The sequence below is a fragment of the Delphinus delphis genome, chromosome 2 (genome assembly GCF_949987515.2).
Source record: "Delphinus delphis chromosome 2, mDelDel1.2, whole genome shotgun sequence".
NCBI classification, from domain to species: Eukaryota; Metazoa; Chordata; class Mammalia; order Artiodactyla; family Delphinidae; genus Delphinus; species Delphinus delphis.
In genome coordinates, this window is record NC_082684.1 from 1,512,125 (window position 1) to 1,536,132 (window position 24,008).

Here is a 24,008-nt window from a genome sequence, read left to right on the forward strand (position 1 = left end):
TTGCACCCAGTGGAATGCCCAGATGGCGAATGTATATACAATTCTGCCAGTTACCATGACCCCGTCGCCCCTCCCCCGCCCCGGGCAGAAGTGACCATTGCTCTGTTTTCATCCCTACAGGGACGCTGCCGTCCTAGAACCTCCCAGGCTCGGTCTTCTTCTGCACGTGCACCTTTGTGTCTGCTTTTTCCGTCAGTTCGCTCCGAGACCGGCCACCGTCCTGCACTCCTCAGTGGTCCATTCCTCTCGTTGCTGAGTGTATTCCGTGTGTGGATGGACCACAGTTTGTTCACCTGTCGACTGACACCTGGGCTGTGCCAGGTTTTGGCTCTGATGAGGGCAGCCGCTCTGAACGTTCTCGTCTAAGGCTTTTTCTGTACATTCGTGGTCATTTGTTGTGGGTCAGTGCCTAGGAGTGGAATGGCTATCTGATGGTAGGGTAGATGAATGTTAAACTTCTGAGCAAACCAGCAGCTTTCCAAAGTGTTCGGGAAAACACTTTTTTGTTTTTGTTTTTTTACATTTTGGCCGCGCCCCGCGGCATATGGGATCTTAGTTCCCCGACCAGGGGTCGAACCCTTGCCGCCTGCAGTGGAAGCACAGAGTCTTAACCACTGGACCGCCAGGGAAGTCCCTGGAAAAACACGTTTTATCAAACAACGTTATCAAATCACTTACTTGTCTCTTATCCATGTATTGACCTGAGACCACTGTGAGCTCGTGTACAATGGGGCTGTGTTATTGGTGCAAAGAAGAGAGGGCACCTTATTATAATTACTCAGACCCTCACAACATCTGATACTGAGAAAAAGGGGGGCTGTGCGTCCTAACCCAACCCAGAGGACAGAGCCTCCCATCCCTGGGCCACACGGGAGTGAGGAAGCTGGTGCCGGGGAAGAATGATTTCCCCTCCAAACTGGTGTCTTTTCACCTTGTGTAACACCTGCAGACACTCAAAGACATCGCCTGGGGCTGCCTCCCCAAGATTTTGTCCCGAGATCAAAGGAAAGAACACCGCGTATTCGGGTGGAGAATTCAGCAGCTACCACGTAACGCAGCGGCTTTGTGCAGCTCGTCATTTATGCGGGGTGAGCTTGCCGAGCCAGGGGCGCAGCTTTCCATGCGGAATGAAATGGTTTCTTTGGAAAACGCCTACTCTGGTTGATGGCCCGAAGCGCGCATCCCTCTGCCGTAGCAGGATGGGCATCTGGTCAGGAGAAGCACAGTATCCCCGGGGGCAGGGAGACTGGGCCCACCTCCTCTTTCCTTAAGAACTCACCCTGCCTTCGGCCTCTCCCTTCGCCCCTCTTGCTCTGTCGAGGAGGGAAATAATTCTTGGGAAACGCCAAGATGAGCTTCTGCGGGCGCGTCTCACCTGCAGCCCTGCTGCCCGAGGAAGCTGGTCCGCACGCATGCCCCTGACATCTTTCAAACCACTGAAGGCTGTTCTCGGCGCTGTTTGGAAAAGTTCGCTGGCAGGCGTGCAGCCACACACCCGATCTGTGGCCCTTTCACCCAACATGCTGCCACATGAGTTTGGGACTCCGTGGTGCAAGCCGGTGACACCGGACCCTGCGGAACCGCCCGGGGCCGGCAGGGCCCATGGGAAGCAAGCCGGGTTGGCAGCGGCCCAATGTCAGTGAACCCAGCTGGCATCCTCAGCTCTAAAAAGCTAGGATTTAGGGCTTCCCTGGTGGCGCAGTGGTTAAGAATCCACCTGCCAACCCAGGAGACACAGGTCCGAGCCCTGGTCTGGGAAGATCCCACATGCCGCGGAGCAGCTAAGCCCGTGAGCCACAACTACTGAAGCCCACGTGCCTAGAGACAGCGCTTCGCAACAAGAGAACCCACCGTAATGAGAAGCCCGTGCACCGCAACAAAGAGTGACCCCCGACCGCCGCAACTAGAGGAAGCCCGCGCGCAGCAATGAAGACCCAATGCAGCCAAAAATAAATAAATAAATAGTTAAAAAAAAAAAAAAACCTAGGATTTAAGCCCAGCAGACTCTAGGTCTCTCCATATGTATAATCCCTTCCCTCTCTGAAATGATACCAAAAGACCTGTTATTTTTCTAAACTCACCCCAAACCGTGAAGGGTTAGGAAGCTACCACTCGGCTTCCGGTTGAGCAGAAACCACCGCAGGCTCTCTGCAGCCTCAGCCAGTTGAGAAGCGGCTTCCTAGCCCAGGGGACTCAGGAGGGATGCAGCCAGTGGCTGTCCCACCGAAATGGAGGGCACTGCTGGTTGCGGGGAAGGGCTCGGGGCGCTAGGGTGAATCTGTTGGAGTGTTTGGTTCTGGAACACCTGTTTAATGCCCGTGGTCTCTCTTCCCTGGGCTGGTTGCATTTTGTGGTCTGAGCAAACTCACGGCTTGGCTTCATGACACGAAAATGTGTGTCAGGGCTTCCCTGGTGGCGCAGAGGTTAAGAATCCGCCTGCCAATGCAGGGGACACGGGTTCGACCCCTGGTCTGGGAAGATCCCACATGCCGCGGAGCAACTAAGCCCGTGCGCCACAGCTACTGAGCCCGTGCGCCTGTGCTCCGCAACAAGAGAAGCCACCGCGATGACGGGCCCACGCACCGCAACGAAGAGTAGCCCCCACTCGCCACAACTAGAGGAAGCCCGCGCACAGCAACGAAGACCCAACGCAGCCAAAAATAAGTAAATAAATAAATAATAAATAAATAAATAAATCTATTAAAAAACAAAAGAAAATGTGTGTCACCCAGACTGCTGATGTGGCGAAGTGGCTCCTTCCAGCGTTTAAAAGTCAAAATGACGACGACAGAGGCAGAACAAAACAGGCACTGCTCGCTACCGTTCAGCGGCAGTCGGATTTGTTTATTACTAAACGGCTCCAACCGGGCATACAACCATGTGACAACTCACGTGCCATAAAAGGTCTCTGTTTTGAGCGCTTCGGCTCATTGAAATAGCAGATTCTAAAATGTACCCAACGCTGGTTTTCAGATGTTTCAAGTTGTAGAAATCAGTGGGTGGAGCTGAAGGCTTAAAGAGAAATATAAAAGTACAGAAAATAGTCTTCAAATCTCTTTGTTTACGGCGTTGGTTTTGCTGGCTGGGGAAAGAACACCACTGCGGCTGCTGGCGTGGACGTGGCCTGCCGGGATCAGCTCTGTCTTTGTCTAAAACAGCTGGATCATCGAATCTCTGGATTTGCCAACGCCAACCCATTTCACTGAAAGGGAAAGGGGAGGTTCAGCCCAGGGCACGGCGGGGAGAGGGGGCAGCCAGGGCTCCGGGCACCCACCTGCCACTCCAACGTGGTTCTCCACAAACCGGATATAGTTCTGGGCCTGTGGGGGCAGATCCTCCCACTTCCTGGCGCCCGTAGTGTCCGCCTTCCACCCAGGCAGCGTCTCATACTCCACCTCCACCTTCTGCAGAATCTCCTGGTTGGCTGGGGACACACAGGGCGGGGGTGAACCACGTGCTGTGGACAGTAGCTCGGCCACGGGGCCGGGACCCCCAGCCTGGGGTCCGCTTGCCCCGGGGCTCAGAGGCGGGAAAGGCAAGCCGCCCTGCTTGGTTCACTCAGGGGGTTGGGGTGGTTCTCGGACACTGGCTGTACCCCTTCCAGCCCAGGGGACATGCCACCCTGGACACAGATTCACTACGCGCTCTGCTGCAACGTCCACAGCGATCATCAGGGGAACTCTGAGGCCCCCGCTTGGAAATTCTAAGGGGATCTAGGGTCCTGAAGTGTCAAGAGGTCCTAAAGGATCTATATCCCCCTCCTCAGCGCAGGGACCCCACTTGGCGGGGCCTCCAGGGCTACAGCAGACACCAACCACCCCTTATCGTCAGAAGATGCTGCAAGGGGCCGTCCACTGCAAGGGCCCTGGATGCACTCCAAGTTCGAATGCTCCCCTGAGCCCTCTCGAAGCTCAGGGTCAGTAGGGCTGGGGCACACTGGCCGAGAGGACGCACGGGGCTCCCACAGCCGCCGGTGCTGGCGGGTGTACACACGTGCTGGGGGTGGGGCAGCGGGGGTCAGCTCGCCCATGGCCACTGGTGAGGGTGGGGTCACGTGTCCCCGGTGCAGATGCACAAGTAACTGTGACCCCAGGAAAACAGCACTGCCTTTATGCTTTTTAAAAGAAAGGATGCTTCCTTGGTCACAGAAACTCCAGTTAGAACCTTAAGGAGTCTAACCAAAAATGTATGTTTTCTTAGGTCAAAGTCGTCTTCCTCTTTGCCCAGAGCTTTGAGCGTCCAGACCTGACATCGGCTATTTCAGGTGAGTCCCCAGCTCCCGGGAGGTGGGCCTTGACCCCAGGCTCCTGAGGGTCCCTCAGGGTCCCGGGGTCAGGCCGGTCCCTCTGAGCCCTTCCCAGACCATGGATGCCTGGCAACTGCCCCAAGGCCCGGCCAGGCCTCCCATCGGGGTGAGAACCTGCCACAGACAGAATCGGGATGAGTCTCCCAGACACGCACTGACCCCGCGTGTTCAACACGTACACCCTGTCCCCTCGCCCCAGAAACCACGGGTCACGTCTGTTCCCAGGTCCCGCGAGACAGGCCAAGGACAGGCAAGCCGCCGTGCTCGTACCTGGGAAGTAGGGGATCCGCTTCCCGCTGAGCTTGTACGCAATGCCGACTTTAATCTCGTCCAGGACGTCCAGGATGTCCAGCTTCGTTAAGGCCAGCCTGTCCAGAACCACAGTGAGAAGCCGAGCGGCGCTCAGCTACGCCGTCATTTCTCCTGTCGGGCTCCACCCCTCGCTTCTCCTCTACTTGCCAGGAATCGAGAGGAGGATGGAAAAGGCCGCCCATGGCCAGGCTGGAACCCAGCTCCAGCCACCTGGCCCACCTGGCCCTGAGCACCCCGTGGGGACCCCGATCTGGTGGCCTTGTCCTTTCTGCCCTTCTCACGGCCGCGTTGAGGGTCTGGGCATGTGAGCCTTGTGCCCGTCCATGCCCCTCTGACCCGGGAGACCCCGAGCCCGGGCCGAGACCACCGGTGCCCATGACGTCGTCCACCCCTGAGGGTCTCCCGCACCGTCCGCCCAGGGCCAGGGAGCCCAGGCTTCATGCAAGTTTCTCCCTTTCCTTTCCTCATCTCTGCACGGCCAGGCCTCAAGGGCCTCTGGGTGGGTGTCCCTGGGCTTCCCGAGCCCACGTGGGCCACCGTGCGCAGCGCCACTGCCCTGACCCGGGCTGGGCTGTTACCCTCGGGGCCCCGGGAGGCTGCATCTCCCCGTTTTGCACACAAGGACTGCGGGCCGGGGGCCTCCGACCCCGTGTCCTCGGCCACTTCGTCCCTGTGCCTCCCGCGGACGGACGGCCCACACACACCGAGCGCGGCTGTGGTTCACTCGTGGGCCGTGCGCTGTGACAAGCGTGCACCTCCCACCCTGGCCCGTCTTTCTGGGGAGGAAGCAGGAAGTCCTCCGTTCGCATGAAGCCCCTCATTTCCCCGGGCAAGGTCTGAGCCGCCGGAACCACAACCATCACCAAGAGCAGCCCGGCTGCCTGGCTGGTCTCGGGGGCACTGTCGGGGGCCCGCCCTGCCCCCTGGGGGTACTGCTTCGGAGGAGGGGGGCTCCTGCTCCCGGCCCCCTCGGGGTCATCTTCCTGTCCACAGCCTCACAGGCCGGGGCCCCAGAGCCGGGGGGACCTGCGGAGGCCCCCGAGGGGCTGTAAACCCAGCTGGCCGCTCTCCAGGACCAGCGCGGGCTGCGTCCTCACGGCCGCCTCTCTGCGGGGTCTCGCAAGCTTCAAGCGTCGCCTCTCCTGCCGGGGGTTTTTCTGCCCCCTTCTTAGGAGCCCAGTGTCACCCTGGGGGTTTGGGGGAAGTGAAGTGATGGCGTTTGCCGCTGGCACAGCTCGTGGGGGAGCCCCAGCCCTGTCTGTGCTCAGGAGGAGATGCACGGCTGGACGCAGGGCCAGCTCCAAGGTGCCCCGCGTGGGCCTCCACGTCACCCCACTGTGGCCATGCCGTGGAGAAGGGTCTCCCTCGGGTGACATCACCCTACGTGGGGAGACGGTGGCCCTGAGCCCCGAGGCCCAGCTCCCCTGCTCCCATCATGTCTGGGGACTCAGGGGCGGACCCCGGGGTGGGCGGACCCCGGGCTGGACGGGCACCCGGTGGGCTCAGTAGCAGATGTGCCGCGAGTACCACTTACGCGGTGAATCCGTTGACCATGTGGGCGTATCTGAGGGTCATCAGGTCCAGCCAGCCACAGCGCCTCTTCCTGCCCGTGGTCACGCCCCACTCGTGGCCGCGGCTCTGCAGCAGGTCACCGATCTCCTGCGTGGGGACAGAGAGGGCCCGGTGCCACGGGAAAGGGAGCGTGCGCCCGGCTGCCTGGCGCTCACAGTGCCTCCCCTGCCCTCCCCTCCGACCCCCCTGCAGCCCCTGACGATAACCCCCCTCACGCCTGCTTCCCTGGTCCCCGGCACACCTGCCCCAGCTGAGGCCCCACAGGTAGGGCCGCACTGACCAGCACCTACTTCCTGGGCCTCGTGGGCAGGTGCGGATGGATGGACCCGGCCCTGCAGCTGAGCATCGGGCAGGCGTGTGTTTATTTCTCAGGAGTCCCATCCCTGTCCCTGCGCCTCATTCAAGCCCCTTCCCACTCTGGCTCTCAGACACCTGCCCAGGACAAGAGTCTCGGGTGCTCGCCGGCCATGAGGGCACAAGTCCAGGTGAGAGGAAGGCCGGCGGTGTCCTGAGCTTCCAGAAACACCCACGAGGCTGGAGAGCAGCTTGCCGGGCGGGGTGCGGGGTTGCTTCTGGCCCTGCTCTAGCTTGCCTGAGACCAAACCCAGGCGGACTCAGGCCCTCAAGGACGAAGGTGGCCTGTGTCCCTGAGAACGGAGCAGAGACACAGCTCCCGGTGCCCTTCCCGAGCCGAGGGGCTCCGCCGTGTACGGCCACGGCGCGGCAGCGTCCTGCACCTCATAGCCTCCCCAGGCCCCTCCACCAGGTGCCCACGCCGTCCCGCGGGGCTGGGCACTCACGTTGATCTGCTCGGTGGGGAAGGCGCCGATGCCCACGCGTGTGGTGTAGGCCTTCACCACGCCGTAGACCTCGCCTATGTTCTGCGGGGGGATGCCCAGGCCGGTGCATACGCCGCCCACCGTGCAGTTGGATGACGTCACAAAGGGGTAGGTCCCTGTGAGACAGCCGGTCAGGCCCCCACCCCGCAGATCACCTGGGCCCAGGGGTCCCCCTTGGCAGGGTCTCCAGGGGGACCATCCCGGGGGAGTGGCCGGCATGGGGCACGGTGGGTGTGAGCTGGGGGGAGGGGTTGGACGGTGCGTGCCTCCCCGGCCTGCGCCTTGCGGCCTCGGTGCTGGTGTGTCCCTGGGTCAGGGACAGGGTGAACAGAGGCCCACGTGGGGCAGTTGGGCCCCGCCGGTCTCTCTCGCCCTCCCTCCCTCCCCTCCAGCCCAGCTTCTCCCTTCTCCTCTCTCGGCTGAAGTTAGGGAAACGAGGGCGGTAAGTTTCCTGGGCACGGCCGGCAGCGCGGCCATGGAGGCAGGCCGCACCACGCCTGTCTCTGAAAGGCGGGGTTTGTGGGGAAGTGGCCGTGGATGTACCGAAGTCAATGTCGAGGAGGGCTGCGTTGGCGCCTTCCACGAGGATTTTCTTGGGGGCGCCGTGGAGCGCCTCGTACATGAAGTAAACGCCATCTCGGACCATGGGTCGGATCCGCTCAGCGAAGCCCTGGGGGAAGGGGGAAGATGCAGGAACTAGGGTGTCCACCCAGCTCTGGCCTCCTCCCCACAGCCTCTCTTTTCCAGCAAATTCCTGCCCAGCGAGGGGCTCGGTCTGCAGGTGTCCCCGCTCGTCCCGCCCTGTCACATTTACAGCCCCAGACGAGGGTGGAGGAGCTGGGGTCCCAGCCCTGGAAACTTCCAGAAGGGCTCTGCGCTGACATCCTCCTGTCTCCCGCCTGCCCCTGCCCCAGACACACAGGGTCGGCCTCCGTCCCCCAGCACATCTGGGGCAGTTTCCTCAGAGAGGAGGCGAGGGCCCAGGCCAGCAGGTGAGCCCCTGGCCTGCTGAGAACGGCACCATGAGCACGGCTGGCCAGGAGGCGCCCACGGGAGGCCCGCAGCCCCCAAGCCCAGGCGACCTGTGATAACGCGACAGGTGCACTGCACGGATGTGCACGGACGGTCGGTGGGACGCGGACCCTCGGCAGGCTCGGCCCTGATGCCGAGGTGCCCGGCTGTACCTTGAGCCTTTTGAGTTGACCTTCAACGTCTATTTCCAAAGTGGGGAACATGGACTGGTGCTGATGGGCCAGGTTCTTGAACCTGCAGAAGCGACAACAACTGAGACCCCCGGCCCCCTGGAGCCCTGCGCCCACCTCCCTGGCCAGGCTCCCCTGGGGTCACGGACAGGTCAGGTACCGGGTGGAGAATTCGTCGAAGTCTGACAGGAGGTCACAGATACGGAGGCCCGTGCGGGCCGCTTTGGATGAGTAGGCCGGTCCAATCCCCTTCCTGGTGGTGCCGATGCTAAAAGACAGGCCACAGGCTGTGAACTCGGGTCGCCCAGGCCAGCCTGCCCGGGGCCTGGGGGAGGAGCCTGGGAACACAGGTTCCCCGGCCAGCCCCTCAGGCCTCAGTTTCCAGCCCCAGAAATCAAGGTCGAGCTGGGTGGCATCTGAGGGTCCCTCCCGGCAGCAGCACCCGGGGGTCTGGGACGGCCATGAGAACCACGGGACATCTCACGGGGCCAGCTTCCAGGGACCCGGGGCTGCGGTGGTGGCACGCGGGTCTGAGTCCCAGCCCTGGCCCTCCCCTACCCCCGCTCTGAGGCCCAGTGCCCAGTGGTGCCCTCCCCGGCCTGTCTGCCTTCTGCCCTGGCTTCCCTCTTGCCTGGCACGGAGGCTGCTGCTCCGGGGCTGGAACCCAGCTGTGCCCATCCTCTACGCTCTGCCCGCCACAGCCCAGCCAGGCTCAGCACTGCCACCTGCACGTGGCCAAGCCGTGTGCGTGTGCGTGCATGTTTGTGCGTGCGTATGCTCCGTGGGAGCGGGCGTGCCCCTGTGTGTGAGCACGCGCAGCGTGTGAGATGTGTGCGGCGCATGCACGTGCGCACACGCGTGTGCCGTGTGAGTGCATGCGGTGCGAGCACATTTGTGTGCAGACATGCGTGCGCCGGTGTGTGTGTGTACGTGTGCGCTTGTGGACGAGCGTGTGCACAGTGTGAATGTGGGCAGTGCAGGCGCGTGTGCACGTGTGTGTGAGAGGCGGTACTCTGGTCTGCTGCATGCCTGTCCCGGCTTTGAGAACCGTCCCCGGCCCCTTCTAACAAGTATCTCTGGAGAACCAGTGAACGGCCACCGAGAGCTGGTGGGCAGGACGGGGTGCCGTGACAGAGCTATGGTCGAGGCTGGCTTGCGACCCCAGCAGGGGTGGGGGGCGCAGCAGGCGACAGACAGCACGGGCACTCCGCGGGGTGGAGGCCGGGGAGGACGGCGCGGCCCCGGGGAGAGGCGGCTCACTTGGGCTTCGGGGCCAGCGAGGCGCACCGTCCTCGGGGGCTTCGGGTGGACGCACGCTCCCCACCCCACACGCCCCCAGCTCTCCATCCATGGACTCAAGGGCCACGAGCTGAGCACACGCGCTACTCACTTCTTGCCCTCCTGGGCCTGCCTCTGCACCTCCTGGAGCCCATCCACCGCCTGGTGAAAATCGAACACTGCCGGCCGGGCCGGCGGGGCACCACGAGCGGGAGAGACAGACGGTTACAGGGCCTCTGGGGATGCACTGGGGTCCCCCGGGCCTCAATCTCCCCATCTGCCAGTGGGGGCAGTGATCCCGACCTGGCACCCCCGGAAGCCCTTGGAGAAGGCCTGGGGGAGCCCCAGGCCATGGTGGGGAGGGGGCGTCATTCACAGGCGGGCAGGGAGGGCCTGAGACTCACCGAGGTGGGCCCGGTCAGAGAGGATGAGCCTCTTCTCCCAGTCCTTCAGGCCTGCGGACACGGCACGTGGTTGGCCACGGGCCACAGAGTCACCTCCAGTCAGCGGCGGGCCCTCCCCATGGTGGCCTCTCTGGGGGGGGGGTCCTGGGCCCCCCCCCCAGGGACGTCCACCCACGTGCCCACGGCGAGCCTGTCTCCCCGTGGGGTCTCCGTCCCGGCACCTCCTGGTGCCCGCGTCCCAGGGCCAGGGCCCCACTCGCTCTCTTCATGCCTGCGCTGAGCCCTGAGGCCGAGGCTATGCCTCCTCCACGGCATCTCAGGGCTGCTGTGTCATCATCTTGCCTCTAAACAGTCACTGGGGTCCCACTTGCCCAGATGCCTGGCTGGTGGCCTCGGTCACTGCCTGCCAGCCTCCTGCCCCTGAACAGCCCCCAGAGACCACATTCTTCCCTGCTTGCGTGGTCGGTCCGATGGTCCCCAGTCTCAGCCAGACATCAGGGACATATTCCAGGTTCCAGGGCTCCTTCCTGGACAGCCTGGTCTTTATCTCCCAGTGCCACCTGTCCCCAGTGTCACGAAAGCTCCCCTGCGACACTGAGGCTGTGGCCTGGAGCCAGAGTTTGGGGCCGCTGGACTGCCCGCTCCCAGCTTCCTGCACAGACAGAGCCAGCAGGCCCAGGCAGGGGGCCAGCCGTGGAAGCCGCCCCACCTGCCCACCTGCCGCCGCCCTCAGGAGAAACCACATGGCGAGCCACCCGGCAACTTGGCCGCTGGGAACATGCACGTGTCCTGGGCGGGGCGGGTCTGCGGGGACACGGGCCTACCTTTCTTCTCATTCTTTTCTGCTTCTTCGAACAAGCCTGGTAAGTGGACAACCACTCCGTTGCCTGCAACACAGACACAAGACTGAATCGCATCACGGACGCGGGGGCCTTACGTTTAAAACAGCACAGGGACTTCCCTGGCGGTCCAGCGGTTAAGACTTCACCTTCCAATGCAGGGGGTGCGGGTTCAATCCCTGGTCGAGGAGCTAAGATCCCACATGCTTCATAACCAAAAAACCAAGACATAAAACAGAAGCCATACTGTTAACAAATTCAATAAAGACTTTAAAAGTGGTCCACATAAAAAAGAAATCTAAAAACAAAAACAGGGACTTCCCTGGTGACCTAGTGGTTAAGAATCCGCCTGCCAATGCAGGGGACACGGGTTCAATCCCTGGTCCGGGAAGATCCCACATGCCGTGGAGCAACTAAGCCCGTGCGCCACAACTACTGAGCCTGCGCTCTAGAGCCCGCAAGTCACAACTACTGAGCCCATGTGCCACAACTACTGAAGCCTGCGTGCCTAGAGCCCTCGCTCCACAACAAGAGAAGCCACCGAAATGAGAACCCCGCGCACCGCAACGAAGAGTAGCCCCCGCTCGCCGCAACTAGAGGAAGCCTGCGCACAGCAATGAAGACCCAACACAGCCAAAAATAAATTAATTTTAAAAATAAAATAAAATGGCCTATTTTTAAAATAAATAAATAAAAACAAAAACAGCATGAAATTCGCGCTCCCACGTTCATTGCAGCATCGTTCAAAATAGCTAAGATGGGGAAGCAACCCAGGCGTCCATCAACAGGCGGATGGGGTTCATCCACATGATAGGATATTATCCAGCCTTAGACAGGAAGGTAATTCTGACACAGGTGGTAACATGGATGAACTTCGAGGACACTATATAAAGTGAAATAAGCCAGACGCTCAAGGACACATTCTGTGTGATCCACGTGTATGAGGTCCATAGAGAAGTCAGACTCATGGAGACGGGGGCAGGGGCTGGAGAGGGAAAGGGGGAGTGAGTATTTAATGGGGACAGAGTTTCTGTTTAGGGAGATGACACAGTTCTGCAGACAGATGGTGGTGAAGGCTGCACAACGTGAACGTACTTAACGCTGCCGAACTGCACAATTAAAAATGGCTAAGATGGTCAGTTTATATTATGTACGTTTTATCACAACAAAGAAAACGCTCAAAACAAAACAAAAACCATCATGAAGCACTTAGGAGACAGCAGATCAGTGGTTGTCGGGGGTGGGGGGGAGGGGGGAGGAGAAACCCCTCAGGGGGAGGAAAATGGTCTAGAACTGAATCGCGATGGAGGTACGGTCGTGCCCTCACAGGGGTGAACTTCATGGTACGTACGTTATACCTCAATAAAGCTGTTACGTTTTATTTAAGTGGCATAGAAATGGGAAAGCAGGAGGTGCGGAGAAATGCAGCCTCCAGCCGTTCCTCGGACCCAAGCAGGGCCTCGGGGGAGCCACGCTTCCCCATCCACGTAAAACTGAAGTAGGGTCTACAGAGGGCGGAGGCTGAGGCCAGGGAAGGAAGGCGCTCACCAAGGTCACGAGGTCACCGTGGGCCCAGGCTAAAGCCAACGCTGGCCCCTTCCTCTAAGACCAAAACCAGCTGGGCAGGGCCCCCGCTGCCTTCCTGGGAGGAGCCCGTCCCCTGAGCACCCGGATTGGCCGAGGGAGACGGGACATGGGTCCAGACGGGAGTGACTCAGACCGAGCACAAAAGGTCACCTAAATGCCACGAGTCCTGAAACGGCCGTGACCCGGGCTGGAGGGGCAGCCGTGTGAGTGCCAGCTCGTTCTGCCCTTGCTAAGGGGCTTCCCGCTGCCGTCGCCGTCTGGCCGTGCTGACCGCCAAGCTGAGCCCTTGCCCATGCTCCCCGGTGACTGCTGGCCCCCCCCACCCCCAGCTCCTTGGAGACCGGGCAGAGCGCCCCTGGTCGAGCGGTGCCTCCTTGGCCTCGTTTCCCTCCCGGAGGGGCCTGGGGCCCAGCAACCGAGGCTGGCGCTGAGCAGCTTCCTGCAGCAAAGCCCCAGCCCCTGGGCGTGGGGTCCCGGGTGAGCTGGCGTCCTCGCTCCCTGTCCTCACCCACGGCGGAGGCTCCGGGAGACCCTTTCCTCCTGCTCAGCCTGACTTCCCATTGCCCTGCGGCCCCTCTGCCGCCGTGTCCCTGGGCCCACGTGCAGGGCAGACCCCCTACCAACCGCCGGGCACACACCTGCCGCGCCACCCTGGCTCCCCAGCTTCCCAGCCAGCGAGGGGGCGGGGCAGATAAGTCACGAGCGTGGGCCTGCCCAGGCGTGGAAAGAGCCAGAAGGAAAAGTACCAGGAGCTGCCAGAGCGTGTCCCGTGGGGGGTGGGCAGCAGAAGGCAACGGGAAGGGGCCGAGGGGAGGCGCCACAGAGGGGCCCGAGCAGGCCAGGGACAGCTTCCCTGCACAGACCCGTCTCCAGCGACGCGGCGGGGAGCCAGGCCCGAGCCCGCTCGCACGCTCACTTGAGGACACGCACAGGAGCACGCACACGCTCACGCTCACGCACCTTCGCACGCACACGCTCACGCTCACGCACCTTCGCACGCACACGCATACACATGCACGCTCGCACGTGCGCTCGCTCACAGACAGGCGCACGGGCCTGTACACACACACTGCGGGAGTCTGGGCGCTCAGAGGAGCCTCCCGCACTCTCCCTCCCTCTGGACCAGGCTGGGTGGGGTCCTGGGCTCTGGGAGGGGCTCTGAGGACAGATCCCGGGTCAGAGGCCTCTGCGAGGGCTCCCGCTTGAGGCGGGGACCTTGGACCTTGAACCTCCCGGCCCAGGGCCGAGGCCCCGCTGAGGTTATTCCCTCCTGGCCAGGAGCACCTGGTCCTCACGCTGGGCAGGGCAGGGGGGACGGGGGTCCAGCCCAGCTCTCCGGCTGCATCCAGGCCTCACACCGGGCCCTTGGGCTGGATGACGTCCCAGGTCTCTCCTGCTCACACACTCAGGATCCCAGGCTGGGGTGGGGCGGGGCGGGGCGGGCACTCACCGATGAAGGACATGGCCTTGGTGTTGATGATGCCGCTGGGCAGCAGATGGAAGTCGTACTCCTTGCCGTCCACCACCACGGTGTGGCCCGCATTGTTGCCCCCCTGGGAACAGAAAACAAACTGGCTCAGCACCCAGGAGCCCAGGGGCCTGGACCCACCCTGGGCAGGCCTGCCCGGCAACCGGCCTCGCTGCAGGCAGCTCTAAATGCAGGCGCTCAGGAGTCCCCTCTGGGCTGCCCGGGGTGGTGTCCTGTCCCCCAACGAGTGTGAGGTGCCGTCCATGCTTGGACTTGGGGAGTTTGGTCCAGTGGTCGGCTCTGATGCACGTCTGGGGTGCTGGCTTAGGGCCCTGCTCCTGGGATGGAGTGAAGGGGCCTGGCCAGGGGACCGGGTCCAAGAGAGGGGCTAGCCCACACCCAGGACCGTCACGTGCCACTGCTCCAGGGAGGCTGGCTAGTGCAGCCCCGAAGCTGCGGACACACTCAGAGCCCTGCCTGCCCTGCCCATGAGTCCCTCTGGGGGTTCGTCCTCTGATGCAGGAATGAGGGGCCCAACCATCCCGGGAAGCAAACCCAGGCCCCCATGGCCCTTGCTGCCACACAGCCCGAGCTCCGGGGAAGCAGAGGGCAGGCCAGGCAGCACAGCCCTTCTGGGGTCGGGTGAGGGGACTGGGTGCTGGCATGGGCCAGCAGGGCCAGGGCCCCTCACCCTCTCAGCAGGGACTCTCCCTGGGGCCTGTGTCTCCCATCTAAGAATAAAGAGGGAAAAACCACTCTGCGGCTGTCGGGGCTGAGTCGGGGGAGCCAGGGGAAGGCCCTGCCCTTGAGGGGCACCGGCCTCCAGTCCCAGTTCCGGCCACTAGCGGACAGCGTGGGCCCCAGCACGTGGGTCCCCAGAGCCAGTGAGCAGGGCCCAGGGAGGGGCACATTCTGGCTGGTGCCAGAGGCCGTGGGCCTGCTCTGTGGGGCCCTCTCTGTCCCCAGAGCCTCGGAGCCCAGCCCGGCTCCACCTTCCCGGCTGAATCTCCTGCAGAAGCACACGCCTGTCTGCGGAGGCTCTCCACGGCTGGGCCTCCGTCCTCCACGCCCCGCTGTCCCCCAGCCTTGTGGAGGCGGCCGTGGCTGCTGGCTGTGAGGGCTTCAGCCCCGCCTCCGCAGGGTCCGGCAGGGTGGGGCTCCCCCGATACGAGGCCTCTCCTCGCCCGGTGCAGGCAGGGCTGAATGAGGGCGGCCCCCTCCCGCCAGGAGCACCTACTCCTCAGGCTGGGGATGGATGAAACTTACACATCTCCCGGCCCCCCCCCCACACCGAGATGGCCCAGGCTGGGGGCGCAGGCGCCAGGAGACCCGGCCAGGGCCTCTTCCCCCTGGACCTCACCGCACCCCCGGGTAATTTAAGAAGCGGGGCCAGAGCCCAACGTCACCCACAATACCCCTTTCGCCCTGGGGCTCGGCCGCGATCTGTGCCAGACGGCCCCACCACGGCCCGGCTAGCAGCCCCTTCCACGGGGGTCCCTAGACACCCTAGCGTTCCACTTGTCAAACGCACGCGGGGAGGCCTGTCTGGCCTGACACGGGGGTTGGGGGACTGGGGTGGGTTTGCCTCTAATTGACTCCTGGGGTCGCTGCGATGCTGCCGTGCATCCCTGAGGCCCCGCTGCACGACGGCGCTGGGTCCCACGGCTCAGCCGCCCCCCGAAGGCCGACAACGGCTGGAGGCCAGACTGCCGCCTCCCCAGGTGCCCCGAGCCAAGTGGTTGGCTGCGGGAACTGAGCGCAGGCTCTGAACAAATGACGCGGAAAGCAGAAGGACAAAGGGCACGACGGGGGGCTGGGGGCCAAGGAGGGGGTGCCCTGTGAGCAAGGGCGGGCAGGCGGTGTCAGGCCATGGGGGGCTCGGATGCAGACTGTGCTGGGGGGTGAACTGGGGGGGCCGCCACGGAGGAAGACAGGGAAGGGAGCTGATGCTGACGAGGTGGGGGGCGGGGGAGTAGGGCAGTGGGCTCAGCCTTGACCATCTGAGTCACCGTGACTGCTGGGCCCCGGGCTTGGGGGTCAACTGTGCCCCCCCGAGACCTCTGTCCTTGCTCTGCCCTTGCCTCAGTACACGTGCAGTGAGTTCCCTCACGTGAGGGTCTCCGCGGAGTTCACACCCAGGGTCAGGTTTCCCACCGTAGGTGGGTCAGCCCACGGTGCGTGGCCTCCTTTGACAGATGGGTAAACTGAGGTCCCAAGAAAGGAGTTTGCAGCAGAGCCCAAGCTAGACCAGATGGCAGCTTGCAGATGCTCTCCCCGTATGCCAGACATCCCCCCCCAGCCGCATCCTGCCTGCCTTGGTGGGGGTCCAGACGGCCCGCCTCCCTCCCCTGCTCTCGAGTGCCCAGTGCCAACGCCAGCTGGCCTGAGCACACACCACATTTGTTTGGGGTAAACACCAGCGCCTAGGAACAGGCGCAGGCCACTGTGGGCCTGTGGGAGGCAGGTGGCCCTGCCGGCCGCGGGGCCCAGGCGTCAGGTCACAGTCCACTCGCAGGGCCGTGAGCCCGCCCTGGACGCTGAGCCCGGGGTCTGCTGCCCCGCAGGGCGCACCTCCCAGCAGCTCTGCAGAGGTCCAGGTGACCGCCCAGAGAGGCCCCCGTCTGCCCTCTCCTGGCCGCACAGTCAGGGGTGAGGTCGGGGCAGGGACACCCCACCTGCCCTCTTAAGGCCCCAGCCCCGCAGGCCCAGTCCGGCGGCCTCTGCAGGGCCTTCGTTCCTGGGTGGGCAGGTTCTGGAAGCTCCGTGCCCGGGGCCCCGCAAGCGTGAGCTGGAGCTGGCCTCACCCCTCTTCCGTGTCCCGGGGGACGCTCAGGGCTCTGCCAGCCTCCAGGTTCTCCCAGCCTCCAGGTTCTCCCCTCGTGACGCAGCTTTGGGTCAGGCACAGCTCTGAGCGCCCAGGGAGCTGAAGCCACCCCTGTGGCCTGGCCGGTTACTCAAACTCCCCGGTGGGCGCTCCTGCCGGTTGCTTCCCTGGCCGCAGGGATCTAAGAAAGGGGGGCTCTCGCTCAGGGACACAGGAACTCTAAGAAAGGGGGGCTCTCGCTCAGGGACACAGGAACGGGGCCAAGGCCAACCCACTGGGGTATCTGACCAGCCCCGACCCCACCTGCCTCTGCAGGTGTCCTTCCAGCCCACCCTCTCTGGGGGCAGAGGTTGAGTGCGGGGCGACTGTCTCCGAGGCCCTGAAGCTGCTCCCATGCCGCAGGGTGTGGCCACGGGCGGGGGAGGAGGCCTCTGGGCAGCGGCAGGAGCTGCGGGTGTTATCAGCGAGGGGCCGGCTCTCCCTCCAGCTGGAGCCCCTTGTGAACTGCCCCCACCCCCAGCAGGGTCGGGGTGAAACCATGGAGTGCACGCACCCAGGCCGCCCTCAGCTCCCTGTGTGTCTGCTCTGCTGGCGGGCTCCTGCCGTTCATTCGTTCACCCACTCATTCACTCATCCCAAACTGAGCTACTCTGTCCCATGAGGCACTGGGGTGAGGCCTGGAGGGAGGAGGGCGCGGGGGACCAGGCGACCCTGCGGAGGCCCTCCCCCTGGAGCACTGCTGGGGGGCCGGTGTCATCGGAGGGTGTACATGTGGAAGGGGGCTGCTTCTGGAACAACACCAGGTATTTTCCCCACTCTCCCTCCCCCTCGGAGGCTCCTGGACTAGCCTGGGGCTCCAGGTGAGGCATTTCCCAGTCGCCCTCCCAGGAAGAGGGGACCCAGAGCACCAACAAGCCGCAGGACGCGGCCCCCAACGAGTGAGACTACCGTGCCCATCGCCACAGCTCCCTGGGGACTGACGGCGGCGCTCCCCCGGGGAAACCCGCCCGCGCCCTTGTGCCAAGCCGAGCTGTCTTACTGCCCTTGGAAGGAGGGGCATCTGAAACCCTGCCCAGTGCGTGCGAAGGCCTCGGGGTCCTGGGCGGGGGGCCAAAGCCTGACGAAGGCAACTCTGGGAATGGAAGGAGGGCTGGCACCGAGGCCTGACGGCCAGGCCAGGTGTGTGAGCTCTTAGGCTCCTATCTGGACCACGGAGGCGGGGGGGGGGGGGGGGGGCGGGCGGAGGGGGATGGCAAACAGCAGGAAGGACGCTCAGCAGACATGGAAAGCCGGAGCCCAGGGGAAGGGCGGGGACTCCCAGGGAGTAAGCGGAGCCCTCGGCCGTCCGTGCAAAGAGCAGAGGGGGTATGAGGCGCCAGCGCGGGGAGGCCGCTGACGGATGGGCGCTGGGGTCTCTGCCGCAGCGCTGCGGCAGGAGCTGAACCAGAGAGAGGAAAGCGGGAGGCTGCGCGGCCATCCCTGAGCCCAGGGGGCTGGGCTGCGAATGAGGAGAGAAGGGAGCCAGCCCTGGGGCAGACCGGGGGCGCAGGCTGCAGAAGGGTTGCTGCTGGTGAAGGGCAGGGCTGGGCACCCTCCATTCGGGGAGAGGGGAGGCTGCCAGGAAAGGGGGCCTAGAGTCAAAGAAAACAGCAGGAGGAGCCTAAGGCCTGAGTCTCTGGACCATAAGGAAGGTCTTGGGGGTCTTGGGGTGCTTGCTGACCACAGGCCCCAAACCACTGAGATGGGAAGAAACGAGGATGGCCGCTGGGGGCATGGGTGGCTCTGGCCCCAGGCCGCCTCTGGGCAGGAGGAAAGTGAGTCCAGGTGAGCCAGGTGGACAAAGGCCACCAAAGGGCTTCCCACTTGTACCAGAGCCAAGACGGAAGACAGGCCTGCTGGTGGCAGAGGGTGAGCAGAGGCAAGACCAGAGCCGGGGACCAGGGCAGCCACGGGGGTAGCAGCTGCCACTCAGGATGGCCCCAGGCCCAGGTGACAAGCCAGGGGACCCTTCCGGCCACTGGGGCCGGCTGGCTTTAGCCCTTCTAGGCAGCCACCCAGACGGGCCCCAGCCCAGCCCAGCCCACCCCCTGCACGCGACCCCACCGACAGCTTCCCTGGCCCCTCGCTCCCGAGCTCGGACCAGCTCCTGGGGTCAAGGTGCAGTGTGACGGCGAAGACCCTGGGCTTCACGCATACACGCTCTAAGTAAAAGCAGCCTTCCCGGGGCAGGGGCTGGACCCTCCCCGTGCCAGCCCGACGCCCAGCGCTGTTGCCATGAGGGTGTGGCACACGTGAGGGCCCATAAGCGCTACTTATTCCAACTGCTCAACTCCTCTGAGGCCTCGCCTCACCAGCTTGTTTGGAGGCTGGAGAGGAGAAACCCCAGCGGGCTCCCAGGACAGCTGGGAATTATTCCCACATGTTGCAGAGCAGAGACCTGCAGGTGGAAATGATGTCAGTTGATGTCAGTTGATGTCAGTTGGAGAATATGGGTGGGGGAGAGGGTGACTAGGGGGCCCCCCAGGCGGTTGGGGGGTCCAGCCTGCTCTGCCCTTGGCTGGTCCTGTCCAGCGATGGAAGAGGGCAGGGCCTGGCCTGCTGACCCAGGTGGTAGAGCAGGGAGGGCCTCATTCCAGAACCATCTCCACAGCCAGGACATCCCGGTGGCTTCAAGATGAGGGCTCTCACGGGTACCTGCAAAGCCCCAAGGTCACTTCGAGGGGGGAGACGGCCACAGGCAGGTGGGCGAGGCTGACCAGAGCTGGCAGGTCACACGGAGAGCCCTGGGCATCATTGCTGGAGCAGACAGGCCCCAGGAGGGGATGCCCTGAGCTGGGGAGGGAGGAGAGTGGACATGGACCACGCGCCCGGCTGCAGGGTCCAGGGGAGAGGAGCGGACTTGCTCGCCGTGGCTTAGGGCAGAGAGAGGGTGGGAGACTTCTCGCCACCCCAGGAAGCACCTTCCAGGAACCCACTGTCTGCGTCAGGCAGGAGTGGTCCGGATGGCAGCGTCTTCCCCAGGCCCGGCACGTTGGTCTCCCCTGGGGCGCCGGAGCCCCAGGCCGCCTGGCGGGAGCTCAGGAATGAGGCCACAGAGCCAGGGAGGAGGAGCTCAGAGGGCGCCCCTTCCTCACTTTTGGCGGCGTTCCCGCCCGTGGCTGCAAACCCTGGCAGCGCCAATGCACGCACCCCAAAGCTGACCCCTCTGCACCCCGAGCTGTAGGTCAGCCCATGGCAGCAAGCATGGCACGGGACCCCAAGGGACTGCCCGGTGGCAGTCAGGACAGACCGGGTGCAGAGAGCAGCCCGCAGCCGGCAGAGGCCCCGCCCTGGGCCCTCAGGGGACGGAGCTTGTGTCTGGCCTCCTGGCTGGCACTGCCAGCCACGGGGTCGCCCCGGCCGTAAGTCCGAGGCTCCCCCCTCTCTTCCTTGTCCCTGCTCTGCCTGCCGTCAGGACCTGGCCCGCTGTCCTGCCCTGGCCTCTGCCTCTGCTTGGCTGACCCTCCAGGGCCACCCCTCTCAGAGGGGCCTTGCTGGCTCCCACCCTGGGCTCTGGGCACTCAGCCTCCTCGGCGTGCACTGACCCCTTGTGGTCAGCCAGCCCTGTCCCAGACCCAGACAGAACCAGGAAGGGAGGGTGTCTCCGTGGCCCTCAAACCACTGGGAAGCTGGGGTCCCTGCCCCCCACACTGCAGGGCCCAGTGTCACACCCACGGCACACCCCACCCCCTGAGGATCCGGTGTCCCCAACTCAGCGACTTGTATTTATAGCTCTGCCCCTGGCCCACTGCCCTGGGGGGTGGGGCTGGTGGGGAAGGCGGGGTCCCTGGGGGAGGCAGTGGGGGAGGGAAGCGTGTGCTCCCACGAGTGGCAGGGGGCTGTGAGCGGGTGGTGTGTGCGTGTGAGGGGGCGGGGGTGGCGGCTGGGAAGGGTGTCCCGGGAGGGGAGGCGTCCAAGAGGCGTGTCCCAGGAGGGCTGGAGGGCAGGGAGGACAGGGTCCGTCTGGGTCCGAGGGGAGGGGAGGGGGGCTCGCTGGGCGGGTGGGGGAGGGACCCGGCGCCCGGCCCGCACCTGGAAGCGGCTGATGATGTCGGCGTCCGTGGCCAGCAGGTCCACCACCTTGCCTTTGCCCTCGTCCCCCCACTGCGCGCCCAGCACCACGGTCACCCGGGAGCCGGTGGTCGCCGCCTCGTGCTGCAGCCGCCCCCGCTTGACGCCGCCTGCGGCGGGGGGCCGGTCGTTGGAGGCTCGGGTCCCCGACATGCTGGCTCAACTGTTCCGCTGCGCTGGGCCGCCCGAGAGCCCGCCGCACCAGGGCGCCGCGCCATTAAAAGGAACCGGCCGGGGGCGGGGGGCGGGGCCGGGGGCGGGCTCTCGGGCGCCGTGACGCGCCGCCGTGACCTCCAGGCCGCCGGGTCCCGCCCCCGCAACCACCCGGAACCGGGTGGGGCCGCGGGCCGGGCCAGGGTTGGCGGGGGCGCAAGGCCCGACGGCGCACTACGGGGTCCCTCCACGCGGCCAGGCCGGGGGAGCCCCGGGAATGCTCTTGGGGGCTATCGCGCTCGCCTTCCCCGAGGCGAGGCCTGGACGCCGCGACCCAGCCCGCCGGCCACGCTAGGTCCAGGACCTCGGCGTTCCAGAAACCGCGGGGGTCCCCTCCAGGGCGGGAGTGCGGTTTGCCAAAGGGGAGCTGCGTCTTTGCGCCCCACTCGGGGTGTACGGGGTGCGCACCTGCCCCGCGGTGAACCCGGGTTCTCCAGACTGGCGCGGGCGCCCTCTGGTGGGCGCAGAGAGAGGACAGAGTGTCTCCCCCACCAACGTCCCCCCTCCCCTCGCCCTCCCATATGGGCAGGGGCCCCGGCGTCTGGCACTGGGCACCCTGGTATCACAGGCGGGCTAAATCCAGGAGCCCGGCTGCCCTCGGGTCTCAGGGCCCTGAGTCCAGGGAGAAGGGACGGTGCCGTCAGGTCACCTGGTTGGGCACTGGAGCGGCCAGTGATGCACTCCAGCCGCACTGGGCCGGGGTGTCTAAGAGGCCCCACCAGACCTCCTCCCTGCCCCAGCCTGTGCAGGGACTGGGTGCCCAGAGAGGGTGCACCATGGGCTGCTGGGCTCCTGTGTTCCCAGCGGAGTGAACGCCCGCTCTACCCTGCCACATACACACCCTAAGTGGACTTGGGCTTGTACACGACTGGCCCTACGGATCGGAGAAGGGGCGAGGGATGGGCCCCTGGGGGTAGGAGTGTCCTATTAGGCCCCTGCCCCAGAGCTGGGAGCCAGTGCCCCTGGTTCCTTTCCTGGGGGGACTCTCAGTGCAGAGGGGCCTGGAGCCTGTCCACTGGCCTCTGCCCAGGGCTAGGAGAGCCACTGAGCTCCCTGGGCTTCCAAGCCAGAGGCAGGGGACCAGATACTCCCCAGGAGCAAGGGAGTGGACCCTGGGCTTGTCACGGACTCCTGGAGAGTCAGTGCTTCACGCCCCAGCACCGCTGCACCTGCTCTTCCGCCCCCCTCCCCCCACCCCTGCACCCTCCAGCCCCCTGGGCTCCTGGCCAGAGCCCTGGCGCCGACCCTAGGCAGGGCTCTTGGCCCCTCCGTGCCCCAGTCCCTCTTCTCTCACGTGGGGACACCAGGGCTTACAAGCAGGGTGTGAGGCCTCCTTGGATGACAGTGATGGAGCGCGGGTGGGCAGCACCCCCCCCCCCGCCCTTCCGTGGGCCACCAGCCCCGGGAATCGGCTGCAGCAGGGTCAGGAGGGCCGGGTGCCAGGCTCTGAAGCCACCGCGGGCTGAGGAGGCTGAGGATGGGGCGAACCGTGGGCTGGCCAGGGCGGGCTGTGGCGGGGGGCGGAGTGTTTCAGGGAGTGAGGGCGTGGGAGGCTGGCTGTGTCAACTAGGAGGGGGCGAGATTGTAGCGGGAGGGACCAAAAGCGTTCTGGGAGATTTCTTTGTTGTCTCCGGATGCAGGAGTTGAGCTTTGGGATGGCCCCCAGGAGCCCTGGAGAGGTCACATCAGAGGGGGGCGGTGGCGATGCTTCTGTCCACCACTGGGTGGCGCTGAAGGCCCCAGGCGGGGACTGCTGGCTCCGAGCCCTTCCTGCGGGAGACCGGGGCTCTGGGCCAGCGGGTGTGAGATGGAGGCTCAGGGGGGCCCAGGGGGCACCGTGGGGGTTCGGATGGGCTCTGCAGGGCCAGACGCTGGCCGGGGCACCAACTCCCCCAAGCCCGGGTCTATAAATAGCCAGTAGGCCTGGGGGGAGTCGGGCTTTTCTATAAACAGCCCTGTCCAGGCCCAGCAGCTGGGGCCCTGCCAGTCACATGGCCCAGCCCAAATTAGAACAGCCCCCCGCAGAAGCGCACAGGCTCGGCTGCCCAGGGTTCCCACCTCACGTCATACGTGGTGCCCCAGGACACAGGTGCCCCTGGAACTCGAAGCAGTGCACCGGCAGGAGCGGGAATGGGCGCGGCCGCTTTGGAGAACAGCTTGGCAAATTCTTAAGAAGCTGAACATAAACTTGCCGTATGACCCAGCCATTCTCGTTTCAGGAATCGAACCCTGAGAAACGAAAGCACACAGGCAGCACACACGTGCTCACGGCAGCGCTGCCTCACGTGGAGACCACCGGAGCGTCCACAGGTGAGCGGATGAACAACGTGTGGTCTGGCCACTGAACAGAACATTCTTCAGCCACACGAAAGAACGGAGTCCTGACACACTACAGCCTGGCTAAATCTCAAAAACATGCTAAACCGTCACAGAAGGCCACTTATTGTCTGATCCCGCTTCCATGAAATGTCCACGGGAAGCCAATCCGTAGCGACAGGAGGCACTTCAGTGGTTGCTGGGGTTGGGGGAGGGGGAACGGGGAGCGGCTGCCACATCGGGGATGCGGGACTTTGGGGGCATGATGGAAATATACTAAAAGCGGGTCACGGTGGTGACTGCAGTATCTTGTACATCTGCTGGAATAACATACGCTTACAACAGGTGAGGTTTATGTCTGTAAATTACGGCCCCGTAGAGCTGTGCTCATCTCACCACTGTCCTGGACCTTGCCCCGATTCTAGGGGCTCTGTGGGAGCAGGCAGGGCCCCTCAGGCCCACCCCTCCCGCTGTCCCGCCCTCCCCTGATCCATCCGCCTGTCTACCCCTGCACACAGCCACCTATGTGCTAATGTAGCTATACCCCCCTCTACCCATTTACCCACCCTCTCACTCCCCCCCGTCTGTCCTTCCCTTCCTCCATCTACCCGTCTGTCCATCCACCTGTCTGTCCATCATCCATCCATCCATCCACCCACCCGCATCGTCACAGCCACTGTGATCAAACCATACCCACCCACGGCTTCTGAATACAACACGGGCACGTGCTGGGCAAGC

General features: G+C 64.3%; 1 protein-coding gene across 2 annotated transcripts; it reads right to left on the bottom strand.

Annotated features, from left to right (window-relative positions):
• Nucleotides 1-2,818: 2,818 nt before the first annotated feature.
• Nucleotides 2,819-20,979, bottom strand: ADSS1 (adenylosuccinate synthase 1). 2 transcript variants are annotated; one of them, XM_060003828.1, is made up of 13 exons: nucleotides 20,703-20,979; nucleotides 13,790-13,892; nucleotides 10,738-10,800; nucleotides 9,914-9,964; nucleotides 9,622-9,688; nucleotides 8,392-8,499; nucleotides 8,214-8,295; nucleotides 7,573-7,699; nucleotides 6,991-7,145; nucleotides 6,153-6,277; nucleotides 4,577-4,674; nucleotides 3,304-3,424; nucleotides 2,819-3,202 (listed from the first exon to the last, which is right to left on the bottom strand). In XM_060003828.1, the coding sequence occupies exons 1-13, from the start codon at nucleotides 20,892-20,894 to the stop codon at nucleotides 2,851-2,853; spliced, it is 1,644 nt and encodes a 547-aa protein (XP_059859811.1). In that variant the 5' UTR covers nucleotides 20,895-20,979; the 3' UTR covers nucleotides 2,819-2,850. The 2 variants fall into 2 exon arrangements, with proteins under 2 accessions (XP_059859811.1, XP_059859812.1); XM_060003829.1 differs by having other exon boundaries at nucleotides 3,001-3,202; nucleotides 3,275-3,424; nucleotides 20,703-20,977.
• Between the last annotated feature and the right edge of the window lie 3,029 nt (nucleotides 20,980-24,008).